General features: G+C 31.7%; 6 protein-coding genes across 10 annotated transcripts in view; 3 read left to right on the top strand and 3 right to left on the bottom strand.

Moving 5' to 3' along the window:
* LOC102676499 overlaps positions 1-4,542 on the bottom strand; it is a 10,600-nt gene extending 6,058 nt beyond the window's left edge. The window contains exons 1-2 of the mRNA XM_031515289.1: positions 3,561-4,542; positions 845-941 (exon numbers count right to left, since the gene is read on the bottom strand). Of these exons, the coding sequence (XP_031371149.1) occupies positions 845-941; positions 3,561-3,572 (109 nt within the window). The 5' untranslated portion in view covers positions 3,573-4,542. The remainder of the gene's footprint in view (positions 1-844; positions 942-3,560) is intronic.
* Positions 4,543-6,290: 1,748 nt separating this feature from the next.
* On the top strand, positions 6,291-9,837 carry LOC102676631 (centrosomal protein of 131 kDa). Its single transcript, XM_006609814.2, has 10 exons — positions 6,291-6,872; positions 6,940-7,033; positions 7,560-7,662; positions 7,730-8,177; positions 8,251-8,468; positions 8,548-8,707; positions 8,765-9,021; positions 9,091-9,262; positions 9,362-9,525; positions 9,615-9,837. Exons 1-10 carry the CDS (start codon positions 6,603-6,605, stop codon positions 9,751-9,753), a joined length of 2,025 nt encoding a protein of 674 aa, XP_006609877.1. The 5' UTR covers positions 6,291-6,602; the 3' UTR covers positions 9,754-9,837.
* LOC102676851 (GTP-binding protein 128up) lies at positions 9,764-11,989 on the bottom strand. Its single transcript, XM_006609816.2, has 8 exons — positions 11,756-11,989; positions 11,515-11,680; positions 11,302-11,432; positions 10,989-11,228; positions 10,670-10,838; positions 10,469-10,598; positions 10,271-10,393; positions 9,764-10,191 (listed from the first exon to the last, which is right to left on the bottom strand). Exons 1-8 carry the CDS (start codon positions 11,795-11,797, stop codon positions 10,089-10,091), a joined length of 1,104 nt encoding a protein of 367 aa, XP_006609879.1. The 5' UTR covers positions 11,798-11,989; the 3' UTR covers positions 9,764-10,088.
* A 511-nt stretch (positions 11,990-12,500) lies between these two features.
* Positions 12,501-14,994, top strand: LOC102676996 (actin-related protein 8). Of its 3 annotated transcripts, none has more exons than XM_006609817.2 (7): positions 12,501-12,845; positions 12,912-13,079; positions 13,140-13,631; positions 13,701-14,192; positions 14,265-14,484; positions 14,554-14,682; positions 14,763-14,994. In XM_006609817.2, exons 1-7 carry the CDS (start codon positions 12,816-12,818, stop codon positions 14,933-14,935), a joined length of 1,704 nt encoding a protein of 567 aa, XP_006609880.1. In that variant the 5' UTR covers positions 12,501-12,815; the 3' UTR covers positions 14,936-14,994. The 3 variants fall into 3 exon arrangements, with proteins under 3 accessions (XP_006609880.1, XP_006609881.1, XP_031371135.1); XM_006609818.2 differs by having other exon boundaries at positions 12,688-12,845; positions 12,965-13,079; XM_031515275.1 differs by lacking the exon at positions 12,501-12,845 and having other exon boundaries at positions 13,137-13,631.
* Positions 14,198-16,603, bottom strand: LOC102677321. Of its 3 annotated transcripts, none has more exons than XM_006609821.2 (5): positions 16,017-16,603; positions 15,800-15,935; positions 15,669-15,725; positions 15,445-15,597; positions 14,198-14,503 (listed from the first exon to the last, which is right to left on the bottom strand). In XM_006609821.2, exons 1-4 carry the CDS (start codon positions 16,352-16,354, stop codon positions 15,445-15,447), a joined length of 684 nt encoding a protein of 227 aa, XP_006609884.1. In that variant the 5' UTR covers positions 16,355-16,603; the 3' UTR covers positions 14,198-14,503. The 3 variants fall into 3 exon arrangements, with proteins under 3 accessions (XP_006609884.1, XP_006609886.1, XP_031371136.1); XM_006609823.2 differs by having other exon boundaries at positions 15,815-15,935; XM_031515276.1 differs by having other exon boundaries at positions 14,198-15,597.
* LOC102677735 (28S ribosomal protein S22, mitochondrial) lies at positions 16,519-18,782 on the top strand. Its single transcript, XM_006609824.2, has 3 exons — positions 16,519-16,830; positions 16,955-17,427; positions 17,507-18,782. Exons 1-3 carry the CDS (start codon positions 16,731-16,733, stop codon positions 17,993-17,995), a joined length of 1,062 nt encoding a protein of 353 aa, XP_006609887.1. The 5' UTR covers positions 16,519-16,730; the 3' UTR covers positions 17,996-18,782.
* The last annotated feature ends 1,497 nt before the right edge of the window (positions 18,783-20,279 follow it).

Below are 20,279 nucleotides of genomic sequence, written 5' to 3'. Positions count from 1 at the left end.
CTCTCTTTCTCTCTTTGAGACGACAGCCGGCGAAGGTTCGACACGATTTTTTTTTTTTTTTCGGTTAAATGTTCTTGCATAAAAAAAAGCGATACCTTTCGACCAGTAATCCCAATATCTTGTGTGTCGTGAAAAGAAAGAAAGCACGTTATGTATATAATATTGTCGTGTATATCAGAGGGTTAACGCCTTAATCGCGAGAAGATATCGAGCATCGAAGCAAACAGAATTTCGGACCGATGATGGAGTCAGGATTGGGCCGATATTTTTTTTTTGTAATCGAAAACAATATATAATTCTTCCAAAATATCCAAATAATCGAGTAAGTTGTTATAATTATTCAAATAACATTATTTATCGAAACATTACTTATATTATTTTTCTCAGATAAATGAGATTTTTTTTTTTAATTGAAATTCATAGAAAAATTAATTCTGTTGAATGAAATAATATCTATATATATATATATATTTTTTTTTTCAAAATATTTAAATATATATCAGATTAAAATTCAAAGTAAAAATAATTTGAATAATTATTTAAATGAGAATTTTTATTTTTCGATTACGCCCAATCTTGGACAGAACATGCAATTGATCGCAAAAATATTCAATCAAATATATTTGTTTATCTAGCTTTATTCTAACGATGTTCTTTCGATGTTTTATAATGACTCGAAAATTTATATTCGAATAATTTTACGTTAGTGAAAAAGAATACTTTTGTGACCAACTGTAGGTAAGGTATATCGTCGAGATTTATATTCATATGTAATACTTTCCACATCGAGTACCAGAGGTCTGGTTACTTTTTCGCTACCGGTTTCAGAGGGCACGCTTCTTACCCTGGTGTATCAGTTCCTCGAAATTGCTAACACACAGTCCCTTTCTTACGTTACGCCAACTGTCCCATATCTTAAAAGGTCTCTTGGTCCGTAACTCCTGCACAGAAATTAACTGATGCAATTTGCGTTTGAGTCACGATATTCCACAGAACAGCCTACCGGTTTCATTTTAATTATACGATTCGAATGAAACTGAATAATGGAGGATAAAGAAAAAGACGGTAAATTTAGAAATAATTTTTAGCAATTAGATAAACACAAAGGTATAGATATTGGTATAAAAATAAACACTGGAAGAAGAAAATTTAACAGTTTTGATTAAAATTGTTAGAGAATTGGTGAAACATAAAAATACAAAGTAAATATAAAGTTTGTAAAAATAAAGATTTGAAGGGAAAATGCAAGGAAATCGGCATATTGACATAATTAGAGTTTTTAGAATTGAAGAAACACAAAAGAGATTCGATATAAAAATAGATACATTGGACGGCAAAATGTAGAAAATCAATTGCGATATATAATTATAGATAAGATGATACAAATTGAAATGGCGACGAAGATTAAAGGATAAAGAGAAATAGCAATATTTAGAATCGTAAAAATCCAAATCGTCCAAAAATGATCCATCAATGACAATCCAGAATTCGGTTAAAAGATATAAAAGATTAGAAGAATGGACGATTTTCTTGATGTGGAAATGTGGAAAAAGAACGATAAGATCGAAAAATGATGTATCAATGGGAGGATCGGTTCGAAAACGAGACGTAATTGCGTGCGAAGAAAGCGTAAAATCCTCGAGCAAACCGTGGAAAATGCTTATCGCCTAGATGTTAAGTGGAGTGTCTGCGCCGGGTCAACGGGAAAGTAATTTACCCTACGTGTTTTATACACGGTAACTAAGTAGAACAGACTATAAACAAAGCCTATCGCGCGCCTCGCCTGGGAAATTATTATCGAATATCCATATATCCTTGCAACGACTAAGTCTTCTATTTTTTTTCTCTCTCTCTCTCTCTCTCTCTCTCTCTTTCTTCTCTTTTTCCCCCTGTTTTTCTTCGAACGAGAGTCGTGGAAAAAAATAGACATTCTTCTTTAGGACTTAATTTAACAGATGGAGGACGACGACACATCGTACAATCACGTCTCTAAAGCAGGAACAGGAAAAGATTAAACGTATAATAAAAGATTAAATTACTCGCAGAGAGAAGAAAAATAGGACGTACAGGATGTGCAGAAAAATAATATTCCGAGTCTGATAACGTGCAAATTGGAACAAGTTTGGTATCGAGTATCCTTTAAGAAAAGGGAGCAGTTCGTATCCTAGTGTAGCAGCGTTCGTTGAAAAAGAAAGAAAAAAAAAAAAAAAAGGAAGGAGAAAAGAGGAATCTCGCCGATTAGAATTTCGATACGCGAGATATTCTCTCGACGACGAGAGAAGGAGGATTTTTCTTAAGGGGTGGATCGAAAAAGGATCAGGTCGTTCGATGGCGTACGTTACAAAGGAAGGCGAATGTACTTTTATTTTCTAAACACCACCCCTTCGAAATGTGGGTGCACGATCGTCTTAAGGCGGCGTTTCGTGAGCATGAAACTCAATGGGCACCGATTACTCGATTATCGGGGTTAAGGGATCTTTGGATCGCAATGGGATTATTCGCAAACGATATTAGAATAATGCGAGCCAAAAAGGAATATTATGTTTGGGTTGTCCCTAGTTTTCAACAGGGAGGCGCAAAGTGAACAAGGCGCAGACGCAGGCGCAACTTATGGTCGAAAACACTGACCTGATTCAATCATTCTCGGGTAAACGATCAAAAAAAAAAAAAAAAGAAAAGAAAGAAAGAAAGAAAGAAAGGAAGGAAAAGAAAAAGGGAGAAAGAGAAAGAAAAATGTAGGGAGAGCGACGAATGGAAAGGGGGAAAGAGACACGATAACGATATAGGTTGGTAGGTGGCAAGGAACGCGGAGAATCGGGTGACCAGGGCCAACGCACGTTCGGCGTGTTGCACTTCTGTCCTAGAATGGGAATCACACTCGATGCAGCTTCTCTCCGGAGCACGATTTTGGTAAACAATACGCGGTGAACCGCTGTTTACTAGAATCGAGGCCACGCCGATCCTGTGGGATTGCGTGATTAGGCAGGAAAGAAGCATAACCTAAAAGGGCTGGTGCGCTGATCAGCGTACGCAGCTAGGTCAAACGCTCGAAAGTCTCGAAAAAATAAATGCAGGGCAGTGGGAAGGATGATGATCGAAAATATAGGAATATATAGAAACGAAAAAAAGGAAAGGAAAAAAAAAAATATAGACGTGAACGTGGACAGGTGTCGGAACGAAGGGATAAACGTAACAAAACGAAGATGATATGCGGTATTTTCGATCGCAAAAACTCTACACTTCCCACAGTCTATGCGTGTATACGCGTGAGTCCGCGACGCGAATGCGTATAACTGGCCGACACTGCATATCTGACATGGATAGATAAAGTAAGGGTATATTTGGATGATTGTCGAGACGTATTGTCGAAAACGATGAAAAATAGGGAGGATTAGAAAGAAAAGAAAGTCTTGGATTAAATAGGATGAGAGATGTGATTTGAAATTTAAAATCGAAGAGACACGCACAAGGGGTGGTAGTAGGAGAGACAGGCGGCGGATGTAAGGAGCTGATGGTCGAGCACAAGTGATCGGTAATAAGAATGCAATATAAATGCGTACCTCTCTTGCCATTACGTCATATCCCTGCAGGTAAGGGACCGTCCCAGCAAGCACTTATTCAGAAGGAACGAGTAAAGAAGCTGCACGTCGCATTATCGTGGCGACGGGATGCTCTCGTGCACTACTGTCCGCCCACCCTTGCTTGCGCTCTCTCTCTTTCTCTCTCTCTCTCTTTCTCTCTCCCTCTCTCCGTTTCTTCTCTCTCTTTCTCTCTCTTTCTCTTCCTCGTCCCGTTTTTCTCTCGAATTTCTCTCGTATTCACACGTCTTTTTCCCGTCTTTCTCCTCTCTCTGCTTCTTTTCTTCTTGCTCGATTTTCTCCGATTTTCACCCAACCCTCTCTCGTGATCTTCTCGCGACCGTTTCTCCGTCTCGTGCACCGTACACCGAAACACCTTGCGATGCGACACCGTTTCTCTTTCCCTTTCTCTCTTCCTTCCTGTCCTTCTCGCGCTCTCGATCTCCCTCTCCCTCTATCTTTCTTTTCCTCTCTTTCTCTTTCTACGTGTACGCGTATCTCTCCCTCTCCCTCTATCTTGGCTTGTTCCTCTTTCTCTCTTTCCCTTGTAGTAGTTCCGTCTATCTCTGTGGCGCGCTCCTCGCGATTCTCCCTCTTTCTCTCTCCCTCTCCCTATATAGACATCCGTCGCTTCCTCTCCGTTACTCTCTTTTCGGTCAGCCTCGGCACTGAGTTCGGTTCGTTCGGTGGATTTCCGCACTGTATCAGCACGGATATCGGCGTGGCGTATCGCGCGAGCTCGAATCAACGCGCGGGCCGAACGCGAACGACCACCTCGCGGGAACACCTCATTCTAGCTGCTCTCTCTCCGTACAATTACCCGATCTAAGATTTCACTAGCGCATATGGGGGCAAATTGTAACAGTGGCTTCCTCCCAGCGGTTACTGCGGCGACTCCTAGTTTTAGATCGATTCTCTCTCGGTGTACGTACAGACACCCTCGCCCTCGCCCTCACCCTCACCCTCACCCTCACCCTCACCCTCGCCCTCGCCCTCACCCTCACCCTCGGCTCTCCTTCTCCCCACGAGTTCACCCGCAACAACCTCGCCCCACGCGCGCCTCTCTCTTCCGACTGACGACCACTGCCTCCTCGTATCCCCTACGATCTCTTCCCAGTGGCTACCCAGTTCCCGAATTTACTAGTTCCCCCCCTCTAGACGGTGCTGACTACTCTGACTCTAAGCGAACCCTTTAGCGACGCGCCGTATCTCGCAGTAACGACGAATTCTGTGTTACCATTCGCTCAATCGATAACTGGGTTTGCCATCGTTTAATCAAAAAAGAGATTTAATGTGTGTGTTCATGCGTTTATGTAGACAGGTTAAGGATTTAATATAGATTCATAGACGAGATGTAGAACGGATCTATTTGTAGAGTACTAAAGAATAAACGTAATATTCTTCAATTTTAGTATCATTATCTATGTTACCGATTTAATATAAATAAAATTGGTGATAAGTAAAATTAAACATAAATTTTCACATAAAATCTTAATTTTGGTAAGACCAAATATCAATTAACACATTAAAAAACATTATTTTATATATGAAAAAATAAAAATTATCTTCACTTATGATAAAATTAATAATATCCCATTTTTATTAAAACAAAAAAGATTATGATTAAAATATCCAATCTGCATTAAATACATTAGAAATAAAAAAATTGAAAAAAACGTGCAATAAAAAATGCTAATTTCAATAGAAGTAAATATACAAATAATAAATATTTTTAAAATTAAAATTTAAAAAAATGATTCTAAATTCGAAAAATGACAATTGCTATAGATAAATATGCAAATAACATTTCATAGATAATTATATAAAATTTTATAAAAATTCTTGTTCTTGGAAATATTAGAAAAATTTCACGAGTTACCTTCTATCCAATTATATTCTTCTAATACAAAATCGAAAAAATTCGGCAAAAAATTTCTGCTTCAGAATTCTTAAAAAAATTTCACGTGTTACTTCTTGTCTAATTATATTTTCTTAATAAATCTAAATTTATTAAGAAAATTTTTTTAAGAATTCCGAAATAAAAATTTTTGTCTAATTTCTAGAAGAATATAATCGTAAAAAAAATGACATATAAAAATTTACATACAAATATCTATAAAATAAATATACAATATATAAAAATTGAATTTTTATATATTAAGATTTATAATCAGTAGATTAAGATAAAAGAAAACAATAAAGTTAATTAAATGTCGGAATTCTCTGAGTGTATTTTATGGAGCAAATATAGATAAAGAAAAAAAATAGTAGAAAAAGGATAAATATAAGATAAAAATTGATGATTAGTGCCATCTCTTGAGAGTTAATGATATCTTTTCAAAAGTAGAATAAATAAAATAAGAATTATGGAATAGTGCCATCTGTTGAGAAACAAAAAACTGTATTTTTAAAAATAACTAAAAGATGGCGTTAATTCTCAATTCTTATTCTACCTTACCTTTGAAAAAAAATATTTTTGGGATGGCAATAAATGTCAATTCTTATTATATTTATTCTTTTTTTTTAATTTGCTCTCCTTGTTTTTAAGTATCTATGGCACTCTAAAGATGGCATTGATTTCTCAATTTTTAACTTATCTATCGTTCTCGCACTATTTGTTTTGCTTGTTTATATTTGCACTATAAAATTTATATACTTAAGAAACGACTCCGATTTTTGATTAATTTTATCGTCTTCTTTGCCTAAGCTTTTGATTAAAAAAATCTTAAATCATCGATATTTTATTGCATAAATATTAACACGTAAAATCTTAATTCTACTCTTTATGTGTTTTGTGTTTAAATCTTAAATCTTACGCGCTCTTTAAATTGTGTATTTATTTTACTTAATTTCAAATACTGTGTAAAAAACAGATGTATCCAAATGTTTTACCATCGTGTTACCTTGACATTACCTTGACAACCAAAAATTCACCTATAAATAAGGGATGAAGAACCGTTGAACATTCAGTTCGAGATACGAGTCTATTCGACGTAAACGATATAAATTTTCGATCGATTGATTATGATTAACATCAATCATCCAAAGATTTGCGGAAAACCACCTGTAAATAAATCTTTTGTAACAAAAGAGTTAAAACAAAAAGAAATTACGGATAATAGCAAGGAAAAAGAGATCGATCATGATCCCATTGTTATGGAAAATACAAAGAAAATTGATTGTAATGAAAATATCGTCGAATCGACTATGTGCTCATTCGAACAAATTTGTAATATAATTAGTGATCTCGAAAAAGATATTAACGCAAAGATTCCAGAAATAAATCAATTACAGGTTCGAGAAACAAAATTATAGTGAACATTTTATTCGATTGAATTGATTCAAATATTTCTAATTTTAGTTAAAACCAGAAAAAGACGTATCTCATGGGAAACATGAAACGAGTGGTACTACTTACGACGATATAATGACCTTCTTGACAAAGCTCGAAGATGGTAGCTTATATTACAATATATGGGTTCTCAACCTGTGGGTCGCGACCCCCAAGGATGTTGCCAAGTGATTTTTGTCATCAAAATTATTTTCATTCGCAATTATTTAATTAAATTATATAATAAAAATTCCGAAAATTTATTTATTTTGATATAGCTATATGATAATACAATAAATAGAAGTGATTTATATAGTTCATCGCGCGTTAAAAAAATGTTAAACATTCATCATGATGACATATATTAAATATTTTATATTTACTAAAATAAGCTTATATATTTCTTTTTGAATTTCATTTATCATTCATTCTTAGAAATAATATCTTATATTTATTCAACTCTATTAAAAATGCATTTTTATATAAATTATATAAATGAATATGGAAATGCAAGTTATTTGGCTATTGTAAATGGGGATCGTATCTCAGAAAATATTGGAAAACACTGTGATAATAATTCAATCGTTATTAAAATTTCAATCTTCGTCGTTCCTTTATAATTTTTATAAATAACTATGCATATACGTCAGGTACATTGGACGAGACAAAGATCAACATCCCAGAGGTAGATGCCGTTATGTTTGAAGACATGTTTGGCAACTCGCAATCTTTGTCCTGTATCAATTTCGATGAGTAAGAAGTTTTTATATTAAAATCACACATAGAAGATAATTACGAAAATTTTGTTCTATTTTTTTAGCATAGGACCAACTAATATCGAGATCAATAATACCCATGCATTCAAAGAAGATTTAATCACAGCCCAATTGCAACTTGAGGAAAAAGAGGCCACTGTATCGCTCTTGAAGGAACAATTGAAGACTGAAAGAAAATTGGCGTGTGAGAAATTGGAAAGTCAGAAAAAGAGCAGTAACTCCAAGTTGCAACAACAAGAGGAGAAATACAAAGGAATAGTGAAGAGACATCAAAAGTTTATTGAACAGTTGATCCAGGAGAAAACCGATCTGACAGAGAAATGCAATTCGTTGGTGCAGAAGGTGAAAGAGATAGAGATAAAAATGCAAAGAGATTTAAAAGCTGCAGCCGACAGGCACGTGGTGGAGTTACAAAGAGCGAAGGATCATTTGGCTGCTGCTGAGAAGATAAAAAGAGAGCGATGGATAGAGGCCAGGACGACAAAGATCAAGGTTTTGATTCATTTAAGAGATTTCATTTAGAATTATCGATTTTCAATGATTTACAATTCGTAATGGTTTAAAGGAAATGACGGTAAAGGGTTTGGAACCTGAACTACGTAATATGATGGAACAACACGCGGAAGAGATTCAAAAGTTGAGAAATTTACACATGAAGGAATTGCAAGACACCGAATTGCGTATCATACGTCGATCTAATCAACAATTGGAACAACTGCGTCTCGAGTTGACGGCCAGTCACGAGAGAATGTTGGCCAACGAGAAGAATATATTGTGGACCAGGTGTAGAATTAATTTTTTAGAGAAATCTGATTGAAACAACTGCGCAACAAGCTGAAATCGTTCCTTCTCGTTTGTTCAGGTACCAGGAGAAATTGGAGGAACAAGAAAATCAATTTAAAACCCAGCAAGCGAAACTTGTGGAAGAATTGCAATATGATAGAGATAAGTTTGCCAAGGAACAGACGAAAAGAGATACTGAAATGGAAGCTAATTTGCAGAAGATACATATGCAATATAAGGTAGAGATAGAACTGGAAGCTTGGAAAACAAGCTTATGAAAAATATTTATATTTTAGCAAGAAATAGATGTTCTGAAGCAACAGCATTCGAATGAGAAAAAGACACTTCAAGAGTCAATGAAAGCTGAATGGCAAACTTGTTTAACCGAGTATAAGAGACAACAAAATTTAAGAATAGAACAAATTGAGAATAAGATAAAGGAAGAGTGTAATAAGGAGAGGGATCGGCAAATTGAGCTTGTCATAGAACGCTTAGAAAAAGATTCTCGAGATGAAAGATTAACTCTTCAACGAAATTTTGATTGCAAACTTAGGTATATATAACTATTGAGATTGATTCTTCTAACGATGCTTCAATCATGTATATATTAGCTATTTTTTAGATCCTTAACAGAGAAATACGAAATGGATTTACAAAATGCAATTGATAATGAACAGCTTCATAAAGGTAAGTTAATTCAAACGAAGGATAAGCTTGAAAAAACACAAACTCAATTGCAAGAAGCGGAGAACAAATTGCAAGAATGTGTAACTGAGTTGAATACTGCAAATGAGGTAGGGCTTTTCGTAAATTTTTAACGAAGATAATCCTTTATAAATTCATAAATGAGTGTATCATATATTTTTCGAATAAGAATTGGTACATATCTTTAGGTAATTAAACGATTAAATATAGAACGAAATAACGCAAAGAAAATTGTGAGGCAAGAAATTGAAGGAGAAAAAAGAGAATTGGAAGAAAAAATTGCCTCGCTTTACCAGGAAATAACTCGTATAAATGCAAACAGAGATGCCTCGATGGCTCAGTTACACAGCAGGTTCGATATATACATATATATATAAATATATATTAATAATAAATAATAACATAAACCATACCGATATTTGTTATGATTTTATATTTTAGAATTAAGTTGATAATGACACAAAAAGTTTTAACGATCAAAAATCTGATTAAAGAACTTAACGACACAAAATTAAAATGCGAACACTTGGAGAAGTTATTGGATCAACAACGAAGGGACTATATTTTAAAAAGTTTATAAACGATTTGTCGCTTATTTAGTTGTATATGTTATTTGTTGTATAATAGATATTTTATATAAAATAAATAAAATGATTTGAAATGATTTATGTGCCTATTAATATTAATAATTTACACAATTATTTGATAAAAAATAAATTTCCAACCACTTCTAGGATATCTTTTTTTTCCCGTTTTAACGTATCTTATATTATAATACAATGAAAATGTATTATTTTATACGAAGCAACAAAAAAAAAAAATTTAAAAGCTGCAATATTTTTTAATTACAAGAGATTGGTTATGAAAATTTCAGTTTAATTTTTTAAATAATTATATACGAAATCTTAAATAAGATTATACTTTCTTTACAATTTGCACGACATCCTCATCACATAATATGTGATCTTTTCCGACCTTCTGTGGCTGATGTTTAACGGACGATCCCCATACAAGAGCACTAAAAATAATATAAGTATTGAATACAATAATCGAGAATAAAAAACAATTGCAGATACAATTAAAAGGAATATACTTACTATTTGAACTCTTTTGCAATAGATCGATGTAATTTATTACAAAAATCTTCAACTGTTCGTCTTTCTCTGTTTAATACTACTGGGGAATTATAATCTGGTAATTGACCCTTTGGTTTAGTATAACTAAAAAAGAATCAAATAAATAAACCAATTTATTTTAAAAAATGATGAAATAAATTCTAAATTCCGGAAACATACATTCTAACAAGCTGTAAATATTCCCACATTTTTTCAAGCAAATCATCAAAATTCCATTTATGATGAGCAGAAATCGGTACGCAATGCGGTATTTTATAAATGATATCCAATTCTTCAATACTAATTTGATCTAGAATCAAATATGAGTAAGCTGTAATCAATAATTCAAGCAGATATTTTTCAATTTCTAATAACAATTACCTATTTTGTTGAGTAAATAAATACATGGTACATAAACACGATTTCCTTCAATAACATCAATTAAATCATCAGATGTAGCATCATAACGCAAAATAATATCTGCATTGTGAATTCTATACTCTGATAAAATACTTTTCACTGTTTCTAAATCAAGTTCTGATTGTGCACACTAATAAATAATACAATTAATTTTATTACATAATACGAGAATCATTTTAAAAAACTACACATGATTTTGTCGTCTTTTTTATATAAAATATAAAAAAAACAAATTTGATCATTTGTAGTTTTCTATGTCGCTCATCTTGTCAGTTATTACCGTCGTTTGAAAATTAATGCCACCTTTATCTTTTTTACGGAAAGTAATATTCGGCGGTTGTTTATTTAAACGTAATCCAAAACCTTCTAATTCATGTTCAATTAATTTTTTATGCCCAAGTGGTTTTAACACATCCAAAACAATAAATATTAAACTGCAAGTTCTTGCAACCGCAATAACTTGTCTTCCACGTCCTTTACCATCTTTTGCACCTTCAATGATACCAGGTAGATCAAGCAACTAGAAAATGCATCCAATAATTCATATGATATAACATTTTGTTGGATTTATATTTAATAGAGTAAATTAAAACCTGTATTTTTGCACCCTTATATTTTATACAACCAGGAACAGTAGTAAGAGTTGTAAATTCATATGCTGCAACTTCAGAATAAACACCAGCAAGAGTACTCAATAAAGTAGATTTACCCACAGAAGGAAAACCTACGATTTTAAAATAAATAAAATAAAACATTGCTCTGATAAAAATACACATATATATATTTGATTATACCTTAATACACACCAACAAAACCTATTCTAGCATCACCCGTTTTAGCCACTTCAAAACCTTGCTCCCCACCACCTCCACCACCCTTAGGAGTAATAAGTTCTCTTCTTAATTTAGCTAATTTTGCTTTTAATAGACCTAAATGGCCAGATGTAGCTTTATTTTTTTGAGTTCGAGCCATCTATAAAATAAAATTATAATATATAATAACAAATTTAAATTAATATAAAGAAATAAAAGATAAATTAAAGGTTACCTCGGCCTCGATTGAGGCAATCTTTTCTAATATTGTACTCATTTTGGTATAATTGAAAATTTATTTTAATTTATAATAAATATAAAACAAATGTTTTTCAAGCTCTTTCACGTTCTTCCATTACAAAATTCTAAGAATATATTACTGTATAAATTTCACACGTGCTGACAAGTTACAAGCACATGTTATACATCGTTTTAGAAAATCATTTAATGTACAGTCTTTAAGTATGATAAAAAGACACAAAACTTAAAGTCCGTTTTCAAACAATGTAAAACATTCAATTTCATCATAATATATTATATATATTAAATGTATAAATGAAAGAGTTATATTGTAATTTTTAATTATTGTTAAAATCAAATAAAAATAAATATATTAAGTCATTAATATTCATATGATTCTCAGAGAGATATCTACAATTTTAGATATGTTAATAAATTCTTATATAAATATATTTTTCTTAATTTTTTAATCTTCTAAATATTATTTTTTCATAAACTAAAAAAATGATAGATTCTTAGATTTTTAGAATTATAGATATTGTTAATAATTTTTTTAAAAATAATGCATTTTCTATTATCATTGTAGATCTTCATATTTTTCTTATATCTTTTACACAATTTAAAATACATAATAATTAATTATTCAACAAAATAATAATAATAATATTTTAAAATCTAGATTTCTTTTTTATATTCTTATATAAATATACATATAGTTTATAGAAAAAAACTTTGTTACGAAACTAAAAAATGTGACAGTTTTTTATTATTTCAAGCATTCAATATAAAATTTTAATATTCTAGAATTAGAGAAATAGTTTTCGCTCTTTTTTTGAAATTGATGTTTTCACAATACTAGATGGCATTAACTTCTAAACCGATTGTATTTTTGTACAAGTATAAATATAAAATAAATAAAATAAACATTATTGAACATTTAAATAAATATGGATTAATAAATTAAAATCACATTTCATATTTAATTCATTCAGAAATCAATTATTTAAATGATAAAACATACATAACCTATTAAATCTATAGTATATAAAACAATCATGCCTGTCTTTCAAGAATCATGTGCGGAGGTAATAATACTATAGTTAGATTATTTTAAATATATATAATGTATCATTATTTTATATATTTTTTAGCAAATTCAAGCTCAAACGATTATTATAATTCATCCTGGATCCATGTATCTTAGGATGGGAAGAGCATCAGATTTAAATCCTTGTACAATATTAAATGCTGTTGCTAGAAAACGTTTACCAGGGGGATTAGAATATAAAGACAGTTTATTACCATCAGCTATACCACGAGTAAGTTTGTTTACAAATGACATTTTATAAAGATGTTCCATTTTTAATTGCTTTTAGTAGACAAAAGAATTGACACAAGCAATGGAAGAATCTCGTTTGCAAGTATCTCATACATTACAATCCTGTCTTCAATCTGATGGAAGAAGAAGATATGCTACACCACCCCAACAAATAGCTGCTTTTAATCGTAGATCAAATCCAGAAATATCATCTCCATGTAGTGTTGAATGGATAAAAACTGATAAAGATGTTGTAGTTGGAGATGATGTATTATCATTAAATCCAGATGATAATTTTAATATCCATTTCCTATATAGGAGAGGAGAACTTAACATTCATTCTGGTCCTGGTGGTAGCTTAAGATCTGTTATGGCCAATTTAAAAACAATTTGGGAATATGTTCTCACAGAAAAAATGGATATTCCTTTAAGAGATTTGAAACATTATCGAGCTGTTCTTATAATTCCTGATATCTATAACAGGCAATACTTAAAAGAATTAACAACTTTGATGCTTTGTGATATTGGATTTGGAGCATGTTTTTTATTACAAGTTTGTATTAATATTTTTAAAAGATTCCTTCTATTACCTATGCCATTAATATATCACTATGTTCTAAAGGATCATGTAGCAGCTACATTTGGTGCAGGATTAGGATACGCGTGCGTAGTCGATGTTGGAGATCAAAAAACATCGGTTTCTTGTGTAGAAGATGGAATTTCTCATAGAAATACCAGAGTTCGAATGGATTATGGTGGAGGAGATATTACCCAAACATTTTTTTGGCTCTTACAAAAATGTGCTTTTCCCTATAAAACATGCGATCCATCTAACAAACTGGATGCATTACTCTTGAATCAATTAAAAAAAGACTTTTGTCATGTTGATTTAAATGTATGTGGATCTCAGGAAAAGACGTTTATAGTCCGTAAACCGAAACAACAAACTGAGAAATATACTCTTCAAGTGGGAGACGAATGTTTAGTTGCACCTTTAAGTTTATTTCAACCTGAATTATTTAAAGTTACTGGAACACATAGTGTACATATACAAAAGAGATCAATGGGAGATCCAGAAGATCCACACGATGAAAATTATTTACGAGAAACAAGTGTATGTAGAGTTACATAAGAAAATGAGTATGTTTATTTTTCTAACAAAAATATTAATTCTGTTATTGTTTAGAGAAGAGGCATGAAAGAAAATCTTGAACAAACATCTGAAATGCAAGAAGAAGCAACAGCACCAACTGTAGCAGGAGAAGAAGAAGTAGTTGTGGATGCAGTAGACTCCGCACCGATTACCTTATCGAATCGCGATTTAGATGCCCCGCGTGATTTTGTAGTAGGTCCTCAACAATTGTTAGGTTTGGATCATGCTGTTCTTCAAAGTATCGATCGCTGTCGTATGTATATCTAATCAATCCAATAAAAGCAAAAAAATTCATGAATTTTAATTTTTACATTTTCCATAGCCACGGAAGATCTAAAAAGGAAAATGTATAGTTGCGTACTTGTAGTTGGTTCAGGTATGAAATTCCAAGGTATAGGTATGTGGCTACATAATCGGATTTCTCTTCAAATTCCCTATATGTACAGAGCCGGTGTGTATTTTTGTATATAAATCTAAATACAAGAAAATTTCTTTTAACTTAAATTTTTTCTTTTTTTATATTATATGTAGAACAATTGGATATCATAACACAACCAAAAGAAATGGATCCTGGTATGACAGCATGGAAAGGAGCAGCAATTTTAAGTTGTTTAGAATCTGCTCAAGAATTATGGATTGGTCGGCAAGAATGGGAACGTACAGGTGTTAGGGTATTAAGAGAAAGAGCTCCGTTTATGTGGTAAAAATGTTTGAATTGAAAAAATTTTGCATTTAAATTGAAATATAAAATATTAAATTTAAATTTTGAATTGAAATTTTTTTATAGTTATATACCATTATTATCAAGCTATTTATTACATATATATTTCTTTTCTAATCTTCAATATTTAGCTTTAACAATTAAAACTTTATTTAAAAATAATATAAAATTGATGTATTTAATATTAATATTCATGAGATACTTTTGAAAAATTGATTTCAGAAATCAAAACAAAGATAAAAGTTAATATACAAAAATATTGAGGTTTATTTATTAAGTTATAATTAATTTATATAAATGAAGCAAAGCAAAGATAAAGAGAAGTAATGATATAACAAAGATTTCACTTTATGTCTTGAATTTTAATTATTTATAACTTAATAAAATCTTAACTGGTATTTTTGTCATATCTTAAGTCTTTTAGAATATATAAAATCAATCTTCCAAAAATATTTCATGAATATATTTACATTCTGTATATTTTAATTATACCTATAACATATCCATTAATCTCACTCTAGTTTTGTCATTTCTATGATACGTAATTATACCAGCCTCAATCAGGAAATTCATAAATACTAGAGTTTCTGGTGTAATAGATATATACATTTCATCTCCTCCTTTTGTATATGCTGATGTTAAGTTCTAAAAATTTTCATCCATTAAATAATAGAAGTTTTTTTATACCTTTAAATAATTTATATTTATTAGCTTACCCCTAAACAGTCTTTGAAATGTTGATTTTCTGGGAACAACATTTCTACTACCATATGCTAAACATTTACATAATTATAATAAATTAATCTTAAAAATAAAACATTATTAAATTTTATGTTTTTTATCATACCAAATCCTTTTTTACATTTTTGAACATGCGTTTAGTTATTACATGTTCTTTATTATAAGTTGTAGTATCTGTCAATTGTTCTGCATTCAAGAAGGCTTCTCGCATCTTTTCCGAACCCAATTTCTTCTTTTCTAAACTGAAACAAAAACGTAAAATTTTATATGACTTCAAATGAATTTATCATCATAGTAAAATCGTACTTGTTTATTTTACGAACTAAGATATATCTTCATTAATATTCGAAAGTTGCGTCTTCATTTTGTCAAGAAGTTGTTGAGCATTTAGCACTTCATTTTCAAGTTCTGTTAGAATTTCAATATGCAAATCAGATGTATGAGGAATCGGATAATCTTTTGGTATTTCCCGAAGAACTTTATTCAATAAACTTTTATACAATTTATATTGCTTTTTTCTTACATCTTCTGACGTGCAAGTTTTATTCAAAGCAATTGGTTTATTATTCATAATTATATCACACAAGTTTTCCATTTCTTTTTGTCGTTCTGTCAAAGTATCTTTCAAATTTTCAAAAGCATCTTCCAATGTATATTCCATTTTTTTATTTTTTTTTAAACTTCGTGAAACTATCGTGAAATAGAAAGTTTAAAATTAAGCACAACTTTTCTATAATATAGCGCGAAAAGAAACAGATAGGATTTTCATTAAATTATTTAATTGTATCAACAATACGTAATGATGCATAAATAATAAATTTGATGGAAATTAAATTTTGATTGCTGTTTTAAAATTTCTTTCGCAAACTTTAAGTTAATAAATACTATAGTTAATGCTGGCAACCAAATCATCTTTATCCCTATATTGACGCAATTGCCAACTTAAATATATTTACTAGTTCGTAATATAGTTATACAGTACGAGTCTTAATATAAAATTGAGGTTAAGTTAGTATGATGATGCGAGGTTAAGTCGAATGATCATAATGATGTGTAGTCGAATAAATGTCATTTTAAGACATTTTTATAAACAATCAACTTGGAATTATCGTTTGTGCTCAACAGTTTCACAAACAAGTAAGTAGAATTTTTATTTATTTTCTTGCATTATTAAAATATTTAAATGAATATGTAAATGTTACGTTTTTTTCTATTTGATATATCAATTTTTTTCTATTTAAATAATTTAAATAATTTACAGCGGATAACAGGGATCCCGCACCTTTATTTTTCGATGAATATGTACAAGAATTATTATTTACTTTAACACGTATAAACTATGAGAAAATTTTTTCAATACGCAAAGAGGGAAAACAACTGAAAACTCCGCAATATAAATTTATGACTGACAAGGAATTAAAACAAGCAAGATCAGAAATAATAATAAAAGCAAAAAATTGGATACAGATGCCACCTGTAGTAAAAATGAGATCAGATAAATGTGAAATACTATCTAAAGATCCTGCTTTGCAAGGTTATGAAACAAGCAATTTCATATTTACCGATATATCTTTTGGAAGCAATAATAGAAATAGATTAATTGTTGTTCGAGACACAAATGGTACATTGAGACATGCAAATTTCAATGAGAGACACAGAATGAACCAAATTTATTTCCCTATAGAAGGTAGAGAAATACATACACCAAAGATGTTCAACAATCCATATCTGAGCGTAAGAATATTTTACTTATTATTCAAAATCTAAAAAATGCTACTTTAAGAAAATTTCTAATTATATATTGTGTTTATAGGATCTATTGGATAGGGAAGAATATGAATTTATTCTAGATCGAGCGTGCTTACAATTTGAACCAGATGATCCAGAATACCACAGAGTCACGAAAGAAGTATACTCTTATATAAATAAATTGAAAAAATTCGATGTCTTGCGATCTACAAGGCATTTTGGTCCATTAGTGTTTTATCTTGTTTGGAAGAATGATATACACACATTATTAATGGATATAATAGAAAGCAAGAACATAAAAGAAGCAGCAGCTTTGATACGACTTTACCATTTAGTTTATCCTGAAACTAAATCTGCAAAAGAACTAACAGAGGATGATATAGAGTTAATCAGAACATATGCGATTTTGGACTCGGTGGATCGATACGAATTAACAAGTGCTATAGAAAAATACGAAAAATTTCAGAAGGAAAAAGAGAAAATAGAAATAGGAATAAAGAAAGCGCATGGGCTAATCAACAATGAAAATGGAAACTATAAACCGAAAACGTGAACAATCGTTCAAGTTCACCACTAGATCAACCTCTGTTGCTCTTTATTTTGTACAAATTCTTTCTATTGCGAATAAATAAAATCGTCATACAATCATAATATGCTTTCGATGATTATTAATCGATTATTTTATTACGTGATAGTTACTTACAAACATTTACAAATGTAACAAGTCAATTCGATTTGGCGTACAAGATCGTCGGAAAACATTATATATCGATTATTGGCTAATTGTTTTGGAAATAACTGAATCGATTCGGGTCCCGCTTTACGTCTCGCGGTCGAAAGGTGTGTGGCCAATTTCACACCTATCGAGGGAGAAATTATTGCCTGGTGGATCATGAATCATGGAAGATATGAATAATGAGATGTGATTTGGTTACGTAAAACGCATACTTTTATCAGAAAATAAATCGACGAACAAAAGAGGAAGAGTGGAGAAAGAAAGGGTTTAAATCAATATGAAACAAAATAGTACGCGTTAAGAGAAAGCAGCTTTGTACAAATGCAAATTATGCGATTGGATATTGCGTGTAAGTACCTACTGTTGTGAATGGAACAATATACAAGTTCGATTTAAAGATTCGAACGAGAAGTGCTTGTTCGTTGGGATTGTGTACCGTCTTGATCGTTTAATGCTTTGATAAACACTCGCAACTGAATACTGTAATCGATCGTTATTATCCATATCTTACTCATATTATTCTTATCGTTATATGTATATTAATAATTATTACTTCCATATAGATGTATTTCATGGTGTATGTAGAAAATAAATAAGAATACGATTACGATCGGCGTAGTAGATGAAACTTCTTAATTAACTATTGAGAATGAAAATGAAAGATAAATTGCGACAAGCAATAATGGACTTGAATGAAAAAGGAACAGAAAAGAAGAAGCAAGGAATCGAACCTATCGGCTATTAGGCCTCTTGAAGCAAAGTATGCGCATATCGATTATATAAGTATGTACCTCTGATTTCTGTCAAGCACTGGGAAGCACGGATACTTATTTCTTAGTTCTCGTCCTTTTTACGATAACAAAGCAGCGGATATTTTCCGTTGTTAATTTTATTACTTAATCTTACTGCATCTTTTCTTTTAGTTTTTTCCCCCGTTTAACGCCAATACCTTTACAAAGAAATCAAGACGTCTTTCAAAGGCTGACAGAAACTTGAGACTTGCGCGTGACAATTGCGACATGCTCTATCAACGAATTGACGCGATTCAAGCGAATTAATTTAATCAGCTAATTGAATTAGGAATGAACATTTGGCGCGAGTAGCGCGACGTTGACCGTGAAATCGTTCCAAAAAGAGTGCCAATTAGAAATATTAAGATTCGATTGGTCGATCGATCGATCAGCAAAGCGATAAGTTGGCAATAAGATTCGCAAAGCGATCAGTAAACGATCGATTCGAGGAAACGTTAAACAATAATTTACACTTTGATTTCAAGAGATTTCGCTGATTTTCTCCAAGAGAAAAGAATTGCACGCATCTTGGAACGAATTGTGGAGCGGTATGAAAAACGCCGCGTACGCGTACGCAAACACTCGATGCATTTTTCGATCGGTAAATATTGAGCAATGTTCCTTTCAATCTTGCCATTGTCCGTCGAAAAAATCGATCTTTCGAAGATTAACGGAATACCGCTAACTAATATGCGTTGATCGACACGAGAAACGATCGCTCTCCATTCTTCGTGTTTTCAATCGAGGTTATATCTTCTTCCGATCAAAGCTACTTAGAAACACATGAAGAATGTTTCGCACACCGTGACTTACAAGTAAATATACGGAGAGAGAGAGAGAGATACGCGTATAGCTCATTCGTTAGCGTGTTCGTTTAACACTTTGTGCACAACTTCATAGCCGGTCTCGAACAGGAATAAACGCTCTTGAAGTTTACATTACAACGTTTTTGCGTAATACGTTCTTTTATCTGCTGTTCTTCTATCTATCTAACTATATTTCGTTTAAATATTCATTTATATAGAAACTTCTTTCTTACTCCTGCATTTCTTGTATATAAATTTATCCTTCTTTTTTTTTAGATATAGTTAAGATATATTCATAAGTATGCATGATAATTCGACATATCCCGATTATAGCGACTTTCGGGTTTGTCTGCTCATGGGAAAGTTAACGAAGCTTAATGGAACTCGAGAAGAAAACGCGAAGAAAGAGAGCATCGATGACAAATCGTGTCGTTTGATATCTTATGATCAGTGGCTTTCGCTCTCCGTTTTGGCACAATCGTCGCCGCAATAGGTTAACGCTTG

Source organism: Apis dorsata, unplaced genomic scaffold, assembly GCF_000469605.1.
Source record: "Apis dorsata unplaced genomic scaffold, Apis dorsata 1.3 scaffold_60, whole genome shotgun sequence".
NCBI lineage: Eukaryota > Metazoa > Arthropoda > Insecta > Hymenoptera > Apidae > Apis > Apis dorsata.
This window is presented reverse-complemented; position numbering and strand designations above follow the sequence as displayed.

Coding starts and splice junctions, on each gene's coding strand:
- LOC102677321 (XM_031515276.1), bottom strand. CDS start 16,354: ATGGAATATACATTGGAAGATGCTTTTGAAAATTTGAAAGATACTTTG. Junction 15,936..16,016: donor ATTAATGAAGATATATCTTA/GTTCGTAAAATA, acceptor TTTTTGTTTCAG/TTTAGAAAAGAAGAAATTGG. Junction 15,598..15,668: donor ATTTCAAAGACTGTTTAGGG/GTAAGCTAATAA, acceptor GAAAATTTTTAG/AACTTAACATCAGCATATAC.
- LOC102677735 (XM_006609824.2), top strand. CDS start 16,731: ATGATCATAATGATGTGTAGTCGAATAAATGTCATTTTAAGACATTTT. Junction 16,831..16,954: donor CTCAACAGTTTCACAAACAA/GTAAGTAGAATT, acceptor AATAATTTACAG/CGGATAACAGGGATCCCGCA. Junction 17,428..17,506: donor TCAACAATCCATATCTGAGC/GTAAGAATATTT, acceptor TTGTGTTTATAG/GATCTATTGGATAGGGAAGA.
- LOC102676851 (XM_006609816.2), bottom strand. CDS start 11,797: ATGAGTACAATATTAGAAAAGATTGCCTCAATCGAGGCCGAG. Junction 11,433..11,514: donor TGCTAGAATAGGTTTTGTTG/GTGTGTATTAAG, acceptor TTAAAATCGTAG/GTTTTCCTTCTGTGGGTAAA. Junction 10,394..10,468: donor TATTTACAGCTTGTTAGAAT/GTATGTTTCCGG, acceptor ATTCTTTTTTAG/TTATACTAAACCAAAGGGTC.
- LOC102676631 (XM_006609814.2), top strand. CDS start 6,603: ATGATTAACATCAATCATCCAAAGATTTGCGGAAAACCACCTGTAAAT. Junction 6,873..6,939: donor CAGAAATAAATCAATTACAG/GTTCGAGAAACA, acceptor TTCTAATTTTAG/TTAAAACCAGAAAAAGACGT. Junction 9,526..9,614: donor ATGGCTCAGTTACACAGCAG/GTTCGATATATA, acceptor TTTATATTTTAG/AATTAAGTTGATAATGACAC.
- LOC102676996 (XM_006609817.2), top strand. CDS start 12,816: ATGCCTGTCTTTCAAGAATCATGTGCGGAG. Junction 14,193..14,264: donor ATTATTTACGAGAAACAAGT/GTATGTAGAGTT, acceptor GTTATTGTTTAG/AGAAGAGGCATGAAAGAAAA. Junction 14,683..14,762: donor TCCCTATATGTACAGAGCCG/GTGTGTATTTTT, acceptor TATTATATGTAG/AACAATTGGATATCATAACA.